The sequence below is a fragment of the Brachyhypopomus gauderio genome, unplaced genomic scaffold, assembly GCF_052324685.1.
Source record: "Brachyhypopomus gauderio isolate BG-103 unplaced genomic scaffold, BGAUD_0.2 sc64, whole genome shotgun sequence".
NCBI classification, from domain to species: Eukaryota; Metazoa; Chordata; class Actinopteri; order Gymnotiformes; family Hypopomidae; genus Brachyhypopomus; species Brachyhypopomus gauderio.
In genome coordinates, this window is record NW_027506885.1 from 384,134 (window position 1) to 401,398 (window position 17,265).

The following is a 17,265-nucleotide window of genomic DNA, read 5'->3' on the forward strand; positions in this document are numbered from 1 at the left end:
AAAACATGCAAGATGTTGTGTGGCTTTATTGTATGAAACATTTCACAAAGTTTGAATAAGGGCCTTAAAGCAGACAGACAAGGCCTTGAAAACCTGACAGGACATAACATTATAAACATGTAAAGTGGCAGGAATACACTGTATAGTCACTAATATTAGGCAAATAAGACATTATTGCATTCTAAGCAACTATTTGTGAGCTAATGCTGATGACATATAGACAGTATTATACACGTCATTAAATTAGAACGTCGTGATACAGCGTTGTCTGCCCTGGGCTCACGTCTTGGGCCGCGGTCAAGAAGGAATGAGGTGACCATCACTCTCTCACATTCTCCTACGACTTCTTGTATTCGATTCTCTCGACTTTTACGTCATCGCCGATGAGCTGGTAAACATATGTGACGACTGTGGATGCTTGGATGTCCATCAAAACAAAAGATGGTATAATGTTGCTGTGGAGACAGACAGGTAACAGAAAATTAAATAAAGTGACATGCAAAAATGTTTTACATTTTTTCATTTAATGCCCTTTTCTGCTATTCATTCATGGCTGTAATCTTTAGGGAATACTAAGTCGCCATGCTTAATAGAAGGATGATTCTCATGAAGTTGTCCATATTCAAACTGAACTTCTACTAATACTGAATCCTCGGGGCATTCTAGCTCATCCAGTCACCAGATTTCGACACGCTGTAACAGTTCTGCTGGTGATGAGAGTTAAAGATGCGGCAGATGAAGATGAAGGCCCATAAAGAGAGGAAGATCTCGACACTGAAGCAGATCTCTTACAGCAGAACTGCATAACTCACAAATCTGCTTTTCTTTCATCAAGTAAATCTTATTTGGTCAGGGCCAAACTGACTTCACAGAATGTAAAAGAAAGCGGAAAAGTCATGGGAGGTAAACAGTGACCCTTCAGGTGAGTGTGCACACCTCCCACACTCAAGAACTCTCAGCTCTGCCGAGATATCAGGTGAAGATGGGTGTGGACGCAGTACCTCTCCAGCGCGTTATAGGCCCCAGTAGCTGAGCCAGGGTTGATGTAGAACTTGTTCTCGTTCTCGAAGGCCTCGAATTTGTGTGTGTGGCCCGAGATGAGAATGTCCACGTCCAGCTGCCTCTGTAGCAGGGCAAGACTGGCCATGTCACCCCAGGGGATCACCTGGTGCCCGTGGATCAGGCCGATTTTAAACTGCCCCACAGTTACCACCTTCTGCTCTGGGTAATTCAGGTTCTGTCGTTCCAAGTGCATAAAATGAAAGAAAACTAAAATTAATAATAATTTAGTTTTGCATTTTTGCTTCAAATTAAATTGTACTGTGACAAATGAGCCACACTGTAAGGTCCATGTTGTAAGATTGCTAAAAAAAAAAAGGGGGGGGGGGGGGGGGGGAAATAGCCAAAAAGGAGGAGAAAAGTTAGGACCTGAAAATACCAGTTTAAATTGACAAAGCCTATTTAATAAAATGTCAAGAAAGAATAACCAACAACCTCATCAAAGTCTCCTCTGACGATGTGCACATCCCCAGCTAGAGTTTTGAGGTAGTCGTAACTTTCCTTTGTGCAGAGATTCCCTGTGCAGAGGATATGTTGAATCTTGCCAGGGACCAGCAGTTTTTTGAACTTGGCTGGCAGCGTGTTGCATCGGTGCGGAATGTGCAGGTCACCTAATACGAGAACCAGCTGGCAACATACCAGAAACAATTTAGCTGTATGGTCACTTCTCTTTGAAAGACACTTTAATCCATTTCCTCTGTATAAATGCTGACTCAGACTGAAAAGTTATAAACAAAGCTACTAGTTGAAAGTTATAACTGTACTTAATACAACAATATTTAGTGTTTCCTCACACATTTGACCATTTCTACACGTGTTAGAGAATTAAAAGTCAACTTGGTGTGAAACTAATGCAGATTCAGTTACATTCTTCAAATGATCCTACTGTTGGTAAAGCTGAGTAAAATGTATATGGAAAAGCTTCATAAACAAAAGACAAATCAAAAAGTGTAAAAATGTGACTAGATCCTCATTCATTTTCATTACTATTTCATTACTATTTTACATTACAATTCATTACTAAAATGGGTTGATTAGTTGTGTTACTTCCAAACCTCGCTATCAGGAACTGAGCACAGAGTGCTTTAAGTATTGTAAGAAAATCCATTTGCAGTCAAATGTCAACGAGTGTGGAAGGAATTTACCATGCACGTCCATGGCCATCTTAACATGGGTTCCTACACTCAGCAGACTAGAACCATCAGGTGAGCGGGAGCAGGGTTATTATGAGAGCATCTCATTAGTCTGCGCTAGCAGCCCCTATAAAGCAGTGTGACGGGGGCCGAAGGGCACTTACTCTGTGACCAGCCTGAATACAATGCGTGTTGATTGGAGACAAGATGGGGTACAGTGGGTGAGGAGGAGTGATGGGGGGGGGGGGGGGGGGGGGAGAGATCAAAACGATGCATAATCACAAATAAAGAAACAACAATAAGACAAGGTGATGTGAGACAGAAAAAAGGGAAACTGAAATACCAAGTGGACAAAAATCAACATCAAATGAATAAGTGAAACACAAATCCAAATGTTAGGTGATGGTTAATAAAATGTTAGTAATGTGCAATTAGTGACAGGCGTGGGAGTGTTCATCCTGTGTGTGTGTTTGCTCGTTTTCATTTAGGTCAGGCTGTGAACAAGAAAATTAAACTGCTGATGGGATCAGATGATTTGAGAGACAAAATGTTTGTGCCAAAAATATACTGGGTCATGAAGCTCTATTCATTCAAATGTGATAACTTCTGTCTATCCATAATTGGGGCAGTTTTCAAGAAAATATTGTAGCAGGTCTGTTTGTCATCTACAACATACAATCTAAACTCAGTGTAACACTAGACAGACACCCTCTCAACACAGATGAAGGTTTAACTGCATGTCCCAGAGGCTGGAGACCTTCACACATCACACACACACATCCAGTTATGTGGGTGTCGCACCTTCTTGACAGCTAAACGAAAACACCGTTTGGACAGGCAGAAAAATGTCGTGTTATTTACTCACAAAGCAGTGGGTTATCACACAAACAAGATGAATAAAGTACTGGAGCTGCCACACTGTACTGGACACACACTGGACACACACACACTACACACACACACGGTGTGTTTAACTGAGCTAGCGTCATGTGATTATCATCTTATTCAGCTAGCTCACAAACAAGCTAACGTTAACCATCAGCAGATCTGTCCGCAGGTCTGCAAATGCCAGTTTTCGGTTTGTACAAATAATTCAGATACAAGACCAGTATCAGTGTGTAACATCACTGGGTGAATAATTAAATCTTACCATTTTCTTAAACTGTGAGTTTCTACTGGAACCCCGGAAGCGACTAGTCAAGCTCTGTGAAGACAGAGTAGACCTTCCGGTTCCGGTTTTCAAAATAAAAGCTCTCAGCATAATCTAGAAACAAACTTCGTGATTGGATTTTGAAAAACAAATCCTATGCATCATATATTTAACGTTAAAACATGTTTCTATCAATTGTTTAATTTTCAGTGTTTTATATAACTCAAAATGTTATTTCTGTAGTCATGTTAATCAAAGTTGGAACGACTTTAGTGATCTTTCCCTCCACCGGAACGTTCTCGCGAACGGACATATTTACCAATGACAGATGTGGCCCTAACGTTGTGAACGTTATGTTCATTGTCTAGACAATGTTTTGGCATTTTACACAGTTAGAGAGTTGGGCTCGATAAAGATCACCAGTTATGGACACGCCATCAAACACCCTAGAGGCGGAGAGTAAAGAGAAACCTGATGATGTTACACTTGTGGACGCACCAGCTGCATCAGGCAGTACGGCAACGTTGTCTTTAACAGACAAGAAACTAGTTTGTGTTGAGTATCCTGGTGTTGTTATTAACGTGGACAAGATGATGGACAGCATTGGAGGAGAGCAGGCAGTGAGCAAGGTGATAGTTGACTTACTGTTAGTATTTCAAAGGAAAATACCTTTTTTTTAACTTCTATTTGAATGCTGATTACTCGGTACACACACACACACACACACACACACACACACACACACACACACACACACACGTGTAATATCGCTGGTTATAGTCCTTGTACTGAATGTTACATCTGTATGTTACAATGAAATAGATTAAATATGAGTGACATAACAAGATGAAAACCTTTCTTGTTGCCATGTTAGATGTAAATTCATATTCTAGAGAAAACACGACTACTTGAAACCATTTTCTCTTGCGTGTTCATAGACATATGCAGATTCATCAACGACTTGAGCTACGGTTCCGGCCCAAAGACCCATTCTGTCACCCGGTGTATGGGAACCGCTACTCCTCCACTAACCTGCTCCTCAGAGTGCGTCGCAGAACACGCAAAGGGAGCAGCGGCGAAGCTCACATCACCATGGAGATCCTTGGCCTCATCGGGACAACGTACAAATTTCAAGGTGGACCTTGCAGTTCACGTGCTTTGGCTAGGATTAACACTGAAGTGGGTTTCTTCCCTCAGTGTGATCCAATCTCACAGTTTTCTTCTTCTTTCTTTCTTTTTTTAAAGGAATGGCAGACTTCCAGTACCTCGCCGTGCACAATGAGCCCGACGGTTCTCGGGTCTCTTTGTATGATAAGGTGATCTTGAACAAGCCCGAGAAGAAAGAGTTCTTCCACGGTTCTGTGCCACTGTTTCTCCCACCTCCGATCTTCTCTCGGCTGGACGGGCCTGTGGATTACTTCTATCGGCCAGATAGCATGCACAGGTGACCTCTGACCTTCTGAGACTGGGCTCAGAGGCAATGCTTTAGGCCTGAATTAAAACCTATTCAATGTACTGAGGTAGAAAATAGTCAATGAATATGGCTCTTCCCACTTGGGGAAGCTGCATGTTTCTATAATGTAAATTCAACTGACCAAAAAAACATTGACACTATTTTTTAAACAATAATCTGTGCACCCTTTAATTGTTGTAATTTTGAAAGTCAGTTTTCTGTTGTTTTAGTTGTTGTGTTGTACGATCTGATTTAATATATAATTTTATATGTCTTGTATTCAACTTGAATGACTTATTCTTCTGTCTCAACCTGTACAGGGATGGAAACCTTCAATCTCTGCTGTTAAATGAGAACCTCATCGGACCCAACCGTGCCAGGAGGCCGCACAATGCCATTTTTGTTAATTTTGATGATAAAACTATCCCGACTGAACCCCTGGAGGCTGCCAAACTCAACTGGCAGAAGAACTCTAACCACCACAGTGATGTCAAGGGAGAAGAGGAAATGAGAAAGGTTTGTTTTTAAAGAAATAAGCCATGTATCTAAGTTTGAAATGCAAAAACATAATACTCCAAAGGACTCCTTGTTGTTTTAGCTAGCTAGCTCGCTATGCAACTGACTGAGGCTAAATAGCGTGTCGCCACGACGGTGTTCAAAACGTTTTGCTAAATTACAAACAGGTTCCAGATTTCCATCCCTTGTTCTCATAGCTTCATCAAAGCTGATTGAACTGAATTCATGGTTTAGAAGTCTGAAGAGCAAAGGACCTTTTTTGTTTGTTTGTTTTGGCATTTTTAAAGAATAAAAGCTCACATTTTTTGTTGGCTAAACAAACAAAACTAAATTATGATATCAGTAAGCCGTACATTCCCCTTTATTATTTTTATATAGAGTTTGTGAATGTTTTTTTTTTAACTTGTTTTAATGTTTTTAATGTTTTTTTAATCTTTTAACTCAGCTCTTTGAGAGACGGCCGATATGGTCCCGCAATGCTGTCAAGGCGAATGTGGACATCCACCCAGAGAAGCTGAAGCTCTTGTTGCCCTTCCTGGCCTACTACATGGTAAGGAAGCGGCTGACAGGCAGTGCTGACAGCCAGAACTCACTCACTCACTCACTCACTCACTCACTCACTCTCTCTCTCTCTCTCTCTCTCTCTCTCTCTCTCTCTCTCTCTCTCTCTCTCTCTCTCTCTCTCTCTCTCTCTCTCTCTCTCTCTCTCTCTCTCTCTCTCTCTCTCTCTCTCTCTCTCACTCACACAGTCAGGATGTGGAAGGAGTACGAAAAAAATGCCCATACTGTGTGCAATACCTCCATTATTGTGTTTGAGTGTTGTGAGTCAGAACTGGGAATAGTCTTTTTATATGTAAAAGGTACAGGTTTTATTCAGTTAACATGTTACTCCGAATGTTGTGTGTGTCTGTGTGCATCCTTGCGTCAGTTGACTGGACCATGGAGATGTCTTTGGGTGAGATTTGGATATGATCCTCGAAAAACCCCAGAGGCTAAAATCTACCAGGTTCTCGACTTCAGGATCCGCTGTGGAATGAAACACGGTGAGGACCATCAGCACCAGCGTGGTTCAAAAAGCCTCAGTCAAAGACACTGGCCTCAGTCTGATTACTGAAATGATGAATTTCTGTCACTAAGGCGGGGAATTGTAGCATTGTTCCCAGTGCATCCTGATGAAGGTACAGGTTAGTTGTTCATTAAACAGAATGGATGTATCATTCTCTCCTCCTCCTCCTCCTCTCTCGCCCTCCAGGATATGGTGTCAACGACATGCCAGTGAAGGCTAAAAGAAGTGCCTACCACTACAGTCTTCCAACCACAGTCAACAAAGCAGGTGGGCGAGACCTGAGGGAGACTCCTTAGAAGACACCACGCTGAAGATCATAGAACGAGAGAGCTGTGGCTACATGTGACTTCATGCCTGTTTGACATTTATGCACCTTTAGCTCCCCAGCCAGCGAGTCTAAAGGAAATCACCCAAGATGGAGCTTCACCCTCGAGCTCCAAACCTACTTCATTAGGATTCATGGTCAAGGTGCGTTCACGTCGAGTCAGACTGTAGCTGTACTTTATTTTACACATCACTCTGACTTTTATTTTCCAAACAGATATATCAAGAACTTTCTTTTGACAATTGTGCTGACCGTTTTTTTTGGAAAGCATATAAGATAAAAAATATATAAGAAGAAGATGAAGTCAAAGATGGAAGGATGAGTTTTATAGTGACATTCTATTCTATAATCCTGTCTTACGTTCCCATCCTATGACCTGTCTTACCTTCACATCCTATGACCTGTCTTACCTTCACATCCTATGACCTGTCTTACCTTCACATCCTATGACATGTCTTACGTTCCCATCCTATGACATGTCTTACCTTCACATCCTATGACCTGTCTTACCTTCACATCCTATGACCTGTCTTACCTTCACATCCTATGACCTGTCTTACCTTCACATCCTATGACCTGTCTTACCTTCACATCCTATGACCTGTCTTACCTTCACATCCTATGACCTGTCTTACCTTCACATCCTATGACATGTCTTACGTTCCCATCCTATGACATGTCTTACCTTCACATCCTATGACCTGTCTTACCTTCACATCCTATGACCTGTCTTACCCATCTTTTGCAGGAGTCTGCTTACAAATTTCGCGAGGGGATGCTGCCTCCCTACAGACAGATGTTATATCAGCTGTGTGATCTGGATGTGGAGAGGTAAGTACCAGTGTTTGCCTATAACCACGGTCAGGTGATAAGTCCACCCACATCAAATCAGCACGAAAAAATCAGGCGACTTAGAAATGCATGAATGAAACATCTTAGGACGAAGATGTGTATCCTGATAGGAAATGGTGGAGTGTAGAGTTAGAAGAGACTTCAGGAGCAACTAACAGTCAGTATGCATGGTGAACATCTCCTCAGCATCAGGGGGATCATCCATAAGAACGATGGCAAGGAGGAGATGTGTGACGAGAGGGACGGCTGGTGTTTGCCCCAGACTGCAGATGAGCTTCGGGACATCATCTCCTCCATGATCACCCAGGTCGTGGGAGCCAGGCGTTCCAGTAAGACCACTGCACACTAGACACGGCAAATCTTTCACAACCACTGCATACAGCAAACATCGCTCGGATTTTGTTTTTTTTTGCAAGATTAGGACCAAGTTTTCTACCAGTTTTCTCACACTCAGTGTTCTGTTGCTGGAAGCCAGTATAAACTCATTACCAGTGAAACGTATCACTGTTCTGTCATGTGTACATTTTTATATCGCACACTTACATTTACACAACTGCCCAGCCTTTCCCATTCCTCCTTTTGTTGAACACTGGGTTAGTTGAGTATTAACTAGGTTTCAGGAGCAGGAAAACACCTGCATTCTTTCCACTGCTATTTTGGGAGTGAGGTCAGGAGCTATGAGATGCAGTGGTCATTACTGATGTTTACCGCTTATGTGGATTTAAAGGGAACCTGATGTTACTATTATACTAATACATAATGAGAATCTTCACGTAAGTGTGGTGATGATCCCTCTGAGACACATCACTGACACCTTGAGGTCTTGGTAGCTTGCATTGTCACATATTAACCAGGCACTATGGTGTGGATATGATATGTATGTATGTATGGTGTGCTCTTTTGCTATATACGACTTCAGTCTGTTGCTGAGTTGAACATTTAATTTAATTTAAATGGGTAGTCGCTTTGTTTCTGAGAGGAATGTATATTTGTAAAATGTGATGTAAAAACATGTAGGGCATTTAGCAGACGCTCTTATCCACAGCGACTTACAAAGTGCTTTGCGTCTGATCTTATAGCTTCATCTTCTCCAAAGCTGAGGCCAGTGAGGGCTGGACGTAAGATGGAAGAAAGTGATGAAGAGGAAGATGAAGAATTCGGGGATGATGACTACAAGCCCTCTGAAGGGAGTGAAAATGAAATGGAGACAGAAATGCTTGATTACATGTAAACGTTCTGGAACAGGACCAGCATGTTTACATGTGCACCGGTTTAACCTGCTTGCATAGATTCCCAAATCAAATGACTTATTTTTATTTTTTTTACACCTTTGTAAAATAAATGCTATTTGAGCAATTCAAATACATGTTGAAGTGGTGTTTGAGAAGTACAGAATACCAGTCTAATAGCTCTAACGGAATGTTGTCTGGATAACGATGTTTTGGAAATACACAGTCTGAAACATTCTTCACAAAGTCCACAAAGCATTATGGGGTAGCTATGCAATCAGAGAAGATGGAAATTAAAAATTAACAGGAAGGTAGACAGGTGTAAGGTGGCATGGACTTATCACATTAAAACACTGTGTTGATGGCATCATCACCACCTTACCATGATTATGCAATACTGCTTTTTTTCTGTTCATATCACAGTGTTCAATAATGTCTGTGCCTACCATCAAAACCTAAAATGCCAACAGAATGTTTAATTTAAATATGTTCTGTACTTCTCATTAGCTTAGCTTGTGTTTTTAATTTACTTAGCTTAGCATATTACATAATATTTACTTTAATGTAAAAAAATAATTGAACACTCAAAGTGGGGCTAGTGCTAAGCTCCTGTCAATCTGTGATGATCCTGCCCATTCTGGTCTGTTCTAAAGCCCCTGGTCTTACTCCAGGGGAGAGGCTCACAACAGTTAACCAGAGAGTTAGTTGAAATTAGTTACACTTAGTTTGCCAGTAAAAGTCTGTGTTCCAGTCTGAATGAAGGCTAAACCTAATTTTCAATGGTCCCTGAGCAAGAATTCTGTACCTAATGTTTTACTATGAGAATTAAAGATAAAAACCCACATGTTGTCCCTTAAGATAAGAATAAGAGTACATTGGGGGGTTTTTAGAGATATGAGCAGATGTATTTATATATATATATATATATATATATATATATATATATATATATATATATACACGCAGTGTTTATAAAAGGCACAGGAAAGTTAATCAGCCTCACAGCTGTGCTCGGAGAACCACGATGGAAGCGTGGAGGACTCTCGTTGCTTTGTGCTTGTTCCTAAATACTGCACATGCCACCAGTGTGAGTGAATATTTACATTCCAACATGTGAATAGTTCCATAGTTAAAATGAATGTTTTGTACTTTAGAAATAGATTTTTCTCACTTCACTCTTTTCCCACTTACTCCATTTATGAGTTCTCAGATCGTAGTACCATTGCGGAAGCTCTAGTTTTTGATTGAAGAGCGTCTGCTAAGTTTCTCTCATGTGCTGTAGCTGGGAGCTGTGTACACAGAGGGTGGCATGGTAGAGGGGACAAATCACAAAACAGCCCTCTTCCGCTCGATGGATGTCTTTAAGGGAATTCCTTTTGCTGCTCCACCCGGGCGATTTGAGAAACCCAAACCTCACCCTGGCTGGAGCGGTGAGTGTGTTCTTCTCTGTAGACACGGGGACTTCATTCCAATCTCAGCTTGCCAGATTCATTTCTATGGTTTGGATTGTAGTAGTTTAGGTTTATGCCTAAAACAAGCATACACTCATTTGTTAAATTGAATTTCTACTATGTATCTATGTAATCAACAAGAATAAAGTTTTCATTAATGCTGTAATGTAGTTTCTGTTCTCAGATGTTTACTGTAATTAACAGTTTTAGGCAGCATAAATTAAAATAGCAATGGATTTTGTTTCTGCGGTCCAAATTCTTCCAGCTGTTTTTGTGCAGGTGTTCTGAAGACTAAGGACTTTGCTAAGAGGTGTCTGCAGTTAAACCTGCTTCAGTCAAGTGAACGAGGTAGTGAAGACTGCCTGTACCTCAACATCTGGGTCCCACAAGGTCGAACAGGTAAGGAGTTGGCATTCCTGACATGTTGACCTCTATGACAGCACTAAAATACGGTGTGCTTTTATGTCTGGCTTCGCTCTGCAGTCTCCACCGGTCTTCCCGTCATGGTGTACCTCTTCGGCGGTGCCTTCCTGGTCGGAGGTTCTCAGGGTGCTAACTTCCTGAATAACTACCTGTACAGCGGAGAGGAGATTGCTGACAGAGGGGATGTCATTGTGGTGACCGTGAACTACCGTGTGGGGACCCTCGGGTTCCTCAGCACTGGAGATTCTGACTTACCTGGTGCGAACTAGGAAACAACTGGATTAGCGAGCAAACCATCAGCGTTTCAGTAAAACAACATAAACACAAGTTAATGCGGGAGTTTCAGATTGCGGTACTCAACACGTACACAACGCGCACACAACACGGCCTGCACAATTCATTCACCACTACTTTGTATCACTCATTACCCATATTATTAGAAACATTTATCTATTGACCTCTTGTAGGTCCACTGTTAATATAATATAGTTAATCGCCTATTGCCTGATGCTCTTCACAGTTTATCTCAGCTGTCCTTCAACTCCTCGTCAACAGCAACAAGTTTCTGACCACAAGCTGTTATGGGATACAAATGCTTAGACAGAAATGTAAAAGTGTTGATCCTGCCACGCCCACCCCAGTGACCCCAGTGACCCCAGTGCCACATCCCGTACCACACCGCTAACATGGCACTAATCCCCAGTCATTACTGGTCCTGTGGTCATAAACTGGTGATTGGTCTTAATTATAGCATAGCAATTAAAAGAGCTGAACTGTATGGATTGTTGTATTGGGACACTAACTTAAAAAATGAAATTAAATCAGATTAGTGTCAGGACAATATTAAACAGTATAGAAAGCAGGGATTAAAAACCTGTAAACAGTATAGAAAGCAGGGATTAAAAACCTGACTACTGAATTTAACAGTCTGGATGTAATTCAGTGAGCACACCTTTTTGTGTTTAGGGAACTATGGCCTCTGGGATCAGCACGCTGCAATAGCCTGGGTGCACAGGAATATCAAGTCTTTTGGAGGAGACCCTGAGAAGATCACAATTTTTGGAGAGTCTGCAGGAGCCGCCAGTGTGAGCTTCCAGGTGCAGTGGGGTTTTTCTTTCTCCTTTCATCCAGTACCTGTGTAGGTACTGTGCATACTGTGTTGTCGTGTTTACTGCATACATTTGTGTGTGTGTGTGTGTGTGTGTGTGTGTGTTATAGATGTTGTCCCCCCACAACAAAGGTTTGATTCGCAGGGCTATTTCCCAGAGCGGAGTTGCTCTTTGTCCCTGGGGAGTTAACAGGAATCCTCGAGCATTTGCAGAGGAGGTACGTGTGCCAATACTACATGAGCAGCATCTCATAAACTTTTATTCTTAACCTGGTGAAGTCACGGAAGTGAATGGTTTGGTACAGAGCTATCATTACCTAAATGTGCTCACTTAATACCATGACATAATGTACTAATGTCTTTTAGGGTTTAAAAAAATGTGACTGTTGTCTTGTGTGATCAACAAGCTTAAGGAAAACACTATAAAAAATTTATAAAAATACATATAGTATTTTTATACTTATACAGCAATATTTACACACACATATATACACACACACACACACACACACACACACACACACACACACACACACACACACACACTGCTCTGCCTGCAGGTAGCCAGGAGGGTAGGCTGCCCCACTGATGAGGGTATGGCGAGCTGTCTGAAGATGACCGACCCTGTTCAGCTCACCCTCGCAGGAACACTCAACCTGAAGGGATCTGCTGCAAGTGAGCATGTCTGGCACAAGGCAACACAAATATATATATAATATTGGTGACAATATATGCTAAAATCCTACCCAGAGCTCCTTTAACACATTTTTCTGTTTATTGTGAGTTTTAGTTCAGCAGTGCCTGTAAGACCAAAACACAGCCATGTCCTGACCATGTTTAAGTTGCCAGTTATGTCTATAATCCTCCAGACCCCATTGTACACAACCTGGTTCTCTCCCCTGTGATTGACGGCGATTTCCTCCCCGACGACCCCAGCACTCTGTTCCACAACGCCGCTGACATCGACTACATCGCTGGAGTCAACGACATGGACGGCCACATCTTCACCGGCTTTGACATCCCATCCATCAACCAGCCCCTGCACTCCACCCCTGTGTGAGGCCCCTGGTCCTGTGTCTTCTGCAGTTCTAGGAGATTATACCGGGACAGTGTTTGATCTTCTTGCCCATGCGGTGGCCCTCAAAACACACATGCGCATTTTGAGATTCACATTCTCCTCTCAGCTGATTTTGACTCTTCCATTTATGACACCACATCTCATATTTATTCACATCTTGAAGTATTATTGATTAATAAGGACCACGATCAGTCCAGCTTAACTGAAGTTAGCGCAGTTCTGTTCATGTCCAGTTTACCCTTATGTATATACAGTATTTATAATATATAAATATTCCTTCCAGGCATTCAGCATGTAAAAATTAAAACGTAAAACTATGTATTGGACACAACTAAGACCCATGTCAATATATAAAAATATCCAGAAAAGATTGATAGAGCAGCTATATTCTCTACAGAATAGAAATAATATATACAAACTAAAATGGCTTGGTCCTGTGATGGTGGTGCCCTGGCCGGGTTTGGTTCCTATCTTGTGACCTGTGTTGTTAGGATGGACTGGTGACACCCTGAGAATTCAGCCATTAGGCTCAGAAACTGCAAACTCCATGTCAATCAGACGAGTGAGTCAGGGTGTTAGGAGTGCACGTGGTTACCTCCCACGAGTAACCTCCAACAGCGCTTCACTTTGACTGAACCAATTTGTAGTATGTAGCAGAGATTTTTTTTCAAGATTTGATGCTGGCTGATTGAAACCTGCACCACGGGCGTTCTGGGAGGGGAGAATCAATATTGATTCCTTTATGGATTCCGGTTTGAAAGTCGTCTGTAAAGTCTGAGCCTATTTTGAGATCAGCAGGCCCGTGCTGAGAAGTTCAGGACGCGTGACCTTTTGTGAAGGCTTCTCCTCTTTGGTTTGTTTCTGCCCTCCTGCCAGGGAGGATGTGAAGCTGCTCCTGACCTCGCTGACCAGGATGAAGGGCGAACCGGCGGCCACGGCCGCCCTGCTGCAGTACACGTCCAGCTGGGGAAGCAACCCTGGCAAGGACGACATCAAGAGGACCATCGTGGACATCGAGACCGACTACATCTTCCTCGTCCCCACTCAGACCGCTCTGTATCTGCACACCAAGCATGCCAAGTGCGTGTGACCCCCCCCCCCCCACCCCCACCCCCTACGGAAAACTACAGAAACAAGGATGACGGTCTTAAAATAAACTTCCTGTCTGGACTAAAAGTGATCCGGTTTCAGATGAAAATAACATGCACCTTATCCTGCGTCTTTGTGCTCTCGTCAGACTCTGTGTTGCTCTGTTCTCTCAACAGAACGGCGCGCACCTTCTCTTACCTGTTCTCCGAGCCCAATCGCCTGCCCCTCTACCCCAGGTGGATGGGGGCGGACCACGCCGACGACCTGCAGTACGTGTTTGGAAAGCCCTTCACAACTCCCCTGGGCTACTTCCCTCGTCATCGCAAGGTCTCCAAACACATGATCGCTTACTGGACCAACTTTGCCAAGACTGGGTAATACAATACAGCCTCGCTCACGCCTGTAAAACATGAAAGGGCTGATAGACGTGCCAGTGTCCACCACATGTTGAGGAAACATTTTACTTCTTTTATTAGGTGAGACAAGGTTATTTAAATAACACCTTTCATAGACACCAGCAATTCAAAGTGCTTTACACAAGAGAAAAAGGAAAAAGAATCTTATTACGAGCTGAGATCTATCACCTTGGGAAGGTAATAAATTAAATGAAATTAAATCAATGAAGGGTTTAAAACAATAACACAGTAAACGGAGAGAAAATAAAATAAGATTAAGATAAAATAATTAAGAATTTAAAGAACTGGGGGGGGTGGTATATGGGATATATTGTTTAAAAAATGGAAAAGGTGGAGTGTATTGTTGTGATTGGATGTAAGTGTTCTTTTTCCAAATAAAAAAATTATAGGAAAAAACAAATTTAAGAACATAATAAAAAGGAAAATAAGAATAAGGTAAAGGTAAATAAAACTGGATATAATGCCAAATTTTAAGTACAATGCTTCAATACCTACAAAGCAACATCTAACGTGAACCAAAAGCCAACACGTATTTATGATTTAAAACCATCTAACTTTAGAACTCTTCTAATATGCTCCAACAGCTGGTTTTATTGAGAAATGGCATAATAGCTAAATGCTGTCTCTCTATGCTTAGTTTTTACCATAGGCAGGATTAACCGATTAGTTCCTAATGATCTAAGATTTCATTAAGTGATTTATAGACTAGTAATAATACTTTGAAGCCTCTCCTGTAGTGTACTTTTAGCCAGTGTAAGAACTTGGGGGTGATGCGATCACTTATTTTGCTAGCAGCTGCATTTTCAATCAATTGAAGCTTTTTGTCTTTTTTGGAAGTCCTGTTACGTGGTCATTACAGTAATCATCCCTGCTATAGAAAAACATGGATGGTTTTCTAATCATCTTAAGATGATGAAATGCAACTTAGATATTGATTTTGTGACTGCTTAAACTGAGATCAGAATCTATAAGTATGCCTAGGTTATGAGCTAGCTAGACTAGTAATAATACCTTGAAGCCTCCAAATACAGAGACGAAATGTCGAAATCCTGACTGAAATTTGTCTAGACGGCTGTTTGAGGACCCGGGGCTCACTGAACTGAGGGAAAGCTGAGTCCCAGCTGATACCAGCTTCTCCACTCCACTGTTTCTGGGGGGTTCAGGACAGGTGGAGCGAGTGGAGATGTGGAGATGGTGGATGGTGTGGAGTCCTCACAAGGTTGTGATGTTCCCATAAGCCGATGAGCTCTTATCATCGTCATGGCTCATGGCTCATGCACAATAAGCCGCTTCACTGTTGTGTGGTCAGCCAGTAATTTTGGCAATTTATCATTTAACTCGAGACACTGTGATATTTGGCTCACAGTGAGCTATGAGTTTCTGATATTTTATGCCACTGATAAGATCAACCCCATTTATGAGGGTGTCCACTGTGTCCACAGGCTGAGGCTCTGCGTCTCTCCTGGAGTGCTCAGGCCGGCAAGCATTTACTGTTCGTTCTGTGAGGATTTACATTGTTCCACATCTATTCTGCAGACGAAGTGGTCAATTGTGCTGAAATCTCTGAGCAACATTGTGCTTTGGTGGTGTGCTAAGAAGACAGGACTGCAGAGCTGTACGGAGCCGTTTGGGTTTGGGTTCCAACCCGGACCCACTAGTCATTCCTGTCATCTCTACTCATGGTAGTGGCTGTGCTTGTGTTCTCCGGTGCCCCCTGATCCACCGAGCCGCCAGCCAATGGTACCCTGCCAGTGTATATGTGGCACTAATCATTAGAAATTACAAGAAAAGACAACTGCTTTGGGCATTGTGGTTCTTTGAAATAATCTCAGATGACGTAACTTTACAAAATTACATTTTGAAAGCAAACGTTAAAATGTCGTCACAGAATAGAAGCTTCCGAATAGCAAGGAACATTGAAGACTAGAGGGTGTCGAGGTTCTGGGGTTCAGTAATGAATGCTGAGCACATCTTGAAAGGTTACGTGCTCTTTTAAGCATGTTCTTTCTTACTAAACATCATGAACGTTTTCCTGCGGCTGTTCAGATCTCTTCCCCCTTCGTTTCTGTTTCACTTCTCAGCGACCCCAACGTAGGTGGCTCTGAGGTCCCTGTGTTCTGGCCCGGCTTCACTGCAGAAGGGCACCAGTTTGTGGACATCAACCACGACATGGACAAGACCTCCGTCAAGCAGAAGCTGAGGACACGCTTCGTTCACTTCTGGACCAGCACCTTCATGAGTTTCCCCAACGTGAATGAAACGGTTCCACCTCCAGTTTGAGCTGCAGATGTTGTAGAGACTCAACACTCTATACAGCAGTGCTGTGATTGGCACGTAGACAAATAAGTGAATTCAATAAAACAAACCATGTCTCCGCTTAAGGGCTTAATGTTCATTACACTTACCACAGTGTACAGAACGATCACAATACAGCTGCTGCATTTTTATGCTAAAATCAAAATATCTACACCTTTTCCCATTAAACATGATTATATAGTATCCACAGGTTGTATATTTAATGTAAAAGATAACGCAGACGCCACCGTGTGAATGCTGCGGTATCCTCGCCACTAGAGGGCACTGGAGTTCGGCACACAAAGATGATCACTTTTGCCATTTCAGAGTTTTATTCTTACACACTGTAACAGATGTGTTAGATTCGGGTTAGGACTGTAGGCAAGCAGATCTCGGGTATATGGGCTACTGCAAGCTATGAACGTGATAACATGAATAGCAATAAGCAAGTTTAATGGTTCTGAATGTGCTAAATGTCTTGAACGTTGCTTTAGACCAGGGGTGCCTGCGCTGGTCTTGAAGGGCTGTAGCATCGTCCTAAGTCTTCCTCTTCGTACACACCTCACTCCACCCGTCAGTTATTTTATTACACAACTTGAAGATGAAGTAAAGGGCGGAATAA

The 17,265-nt window shown here is 42.3% G+C and overlaps 3 protein-coding genes across 4 annotated transcripts; 2 read left to right on the forward strand and 1 right to left on the reverse strand.

Annotated features, from left to right (window-relative positions):
* Positions 1–6: 6 nt before the first annotated feature.
* On the reverse strand, positions 7–3,426 carry vps29 (VPS29 retromer complex component). 2 transcript variants are annotated; one of them, XM_076988926.1, is made up of 4 exons: positions 3,343–3,426; positions 1,495–1,686; positions 1,002–1,237; positions 7–455 (listed from the first exon to the last, which is right to left on the reverse strand). In XM_076988926.1, the coding sequence occupies exons 1-4, from the start codon at positions 3,343–3,345 to the stop codon at positions 338–340; spliced, it is 549 nt and encodes a 182-aa protein (XP_076845041.1). In that variant the 5' UTR covers positions 3,346–3,426; the 3' UTR covers positions 7–337. The 2 variants fall into 2 exon arrangements, with proteins under 2 accessions (XP_076845041.1, XP_076845040.1); XM_076988925.1 differs by lacking the exon at positions 3,343–3,426 and adding an exon at positions 2,205–2,344.
* A 120-nt stretch (positions 3,427–3,546) lies between these two features.
* On the forward strand, positions 3,547–8,916 carry gtf3c5 (general transcription factor IIIC, polypeptide 5). The gene is given in 12 exon segments (XM_076988922.1): positions 3,547–3,971; positions 4,281–4,297; positions 4,299–4,477; positions 4,588–4,786; positions 5,116–5,311; positions 5,757–5,861; positions 6,240–6,354; positions 6,564–6,644; positions 6,757–6,845; positions 7,451–7,533; positions 7,741–7,883; positions 8,634–8,916. Coding segments are annotated over 12 exon segments (1,563 nt in total). The 5' UTR covers positions 3,547–3,767; the 3' UTR covers positions 8,786–8,916.
* An 860-nt stretch (positions 8,917–9,776) lies between these two features.
* Positions 9,777–16,847, forward strand: LOC143490265 (bile salt-activated lipase-like). The gene is made up of 11 exons (XM_076988889.1): positions 9,777–9,870; positions 10,066–10,213; positions 10,514–10,633; positions 10,718–10,915; positions 11,624–11,754; positions 11,876–11,983; positions 12,326–12,440; positions 12,635–12,821; positions 13,720–13,923; positions 14,109–14,306; positions 16,430–16,847. The coding sequence occupies exons 1-11, from the start codon at positions 9,808–9,810 to the stop codon at positions 16,626–16,628; spliced, it is 1,671 nt and encodes a 556-aa protein (XP_076845004.1). The 5' UTR covers positions 9,777–9,807; the 3' UTR covers positions 16,629–16,847.
* Positions 16,848–17,265: the final 418 nt, after the last annotated feature.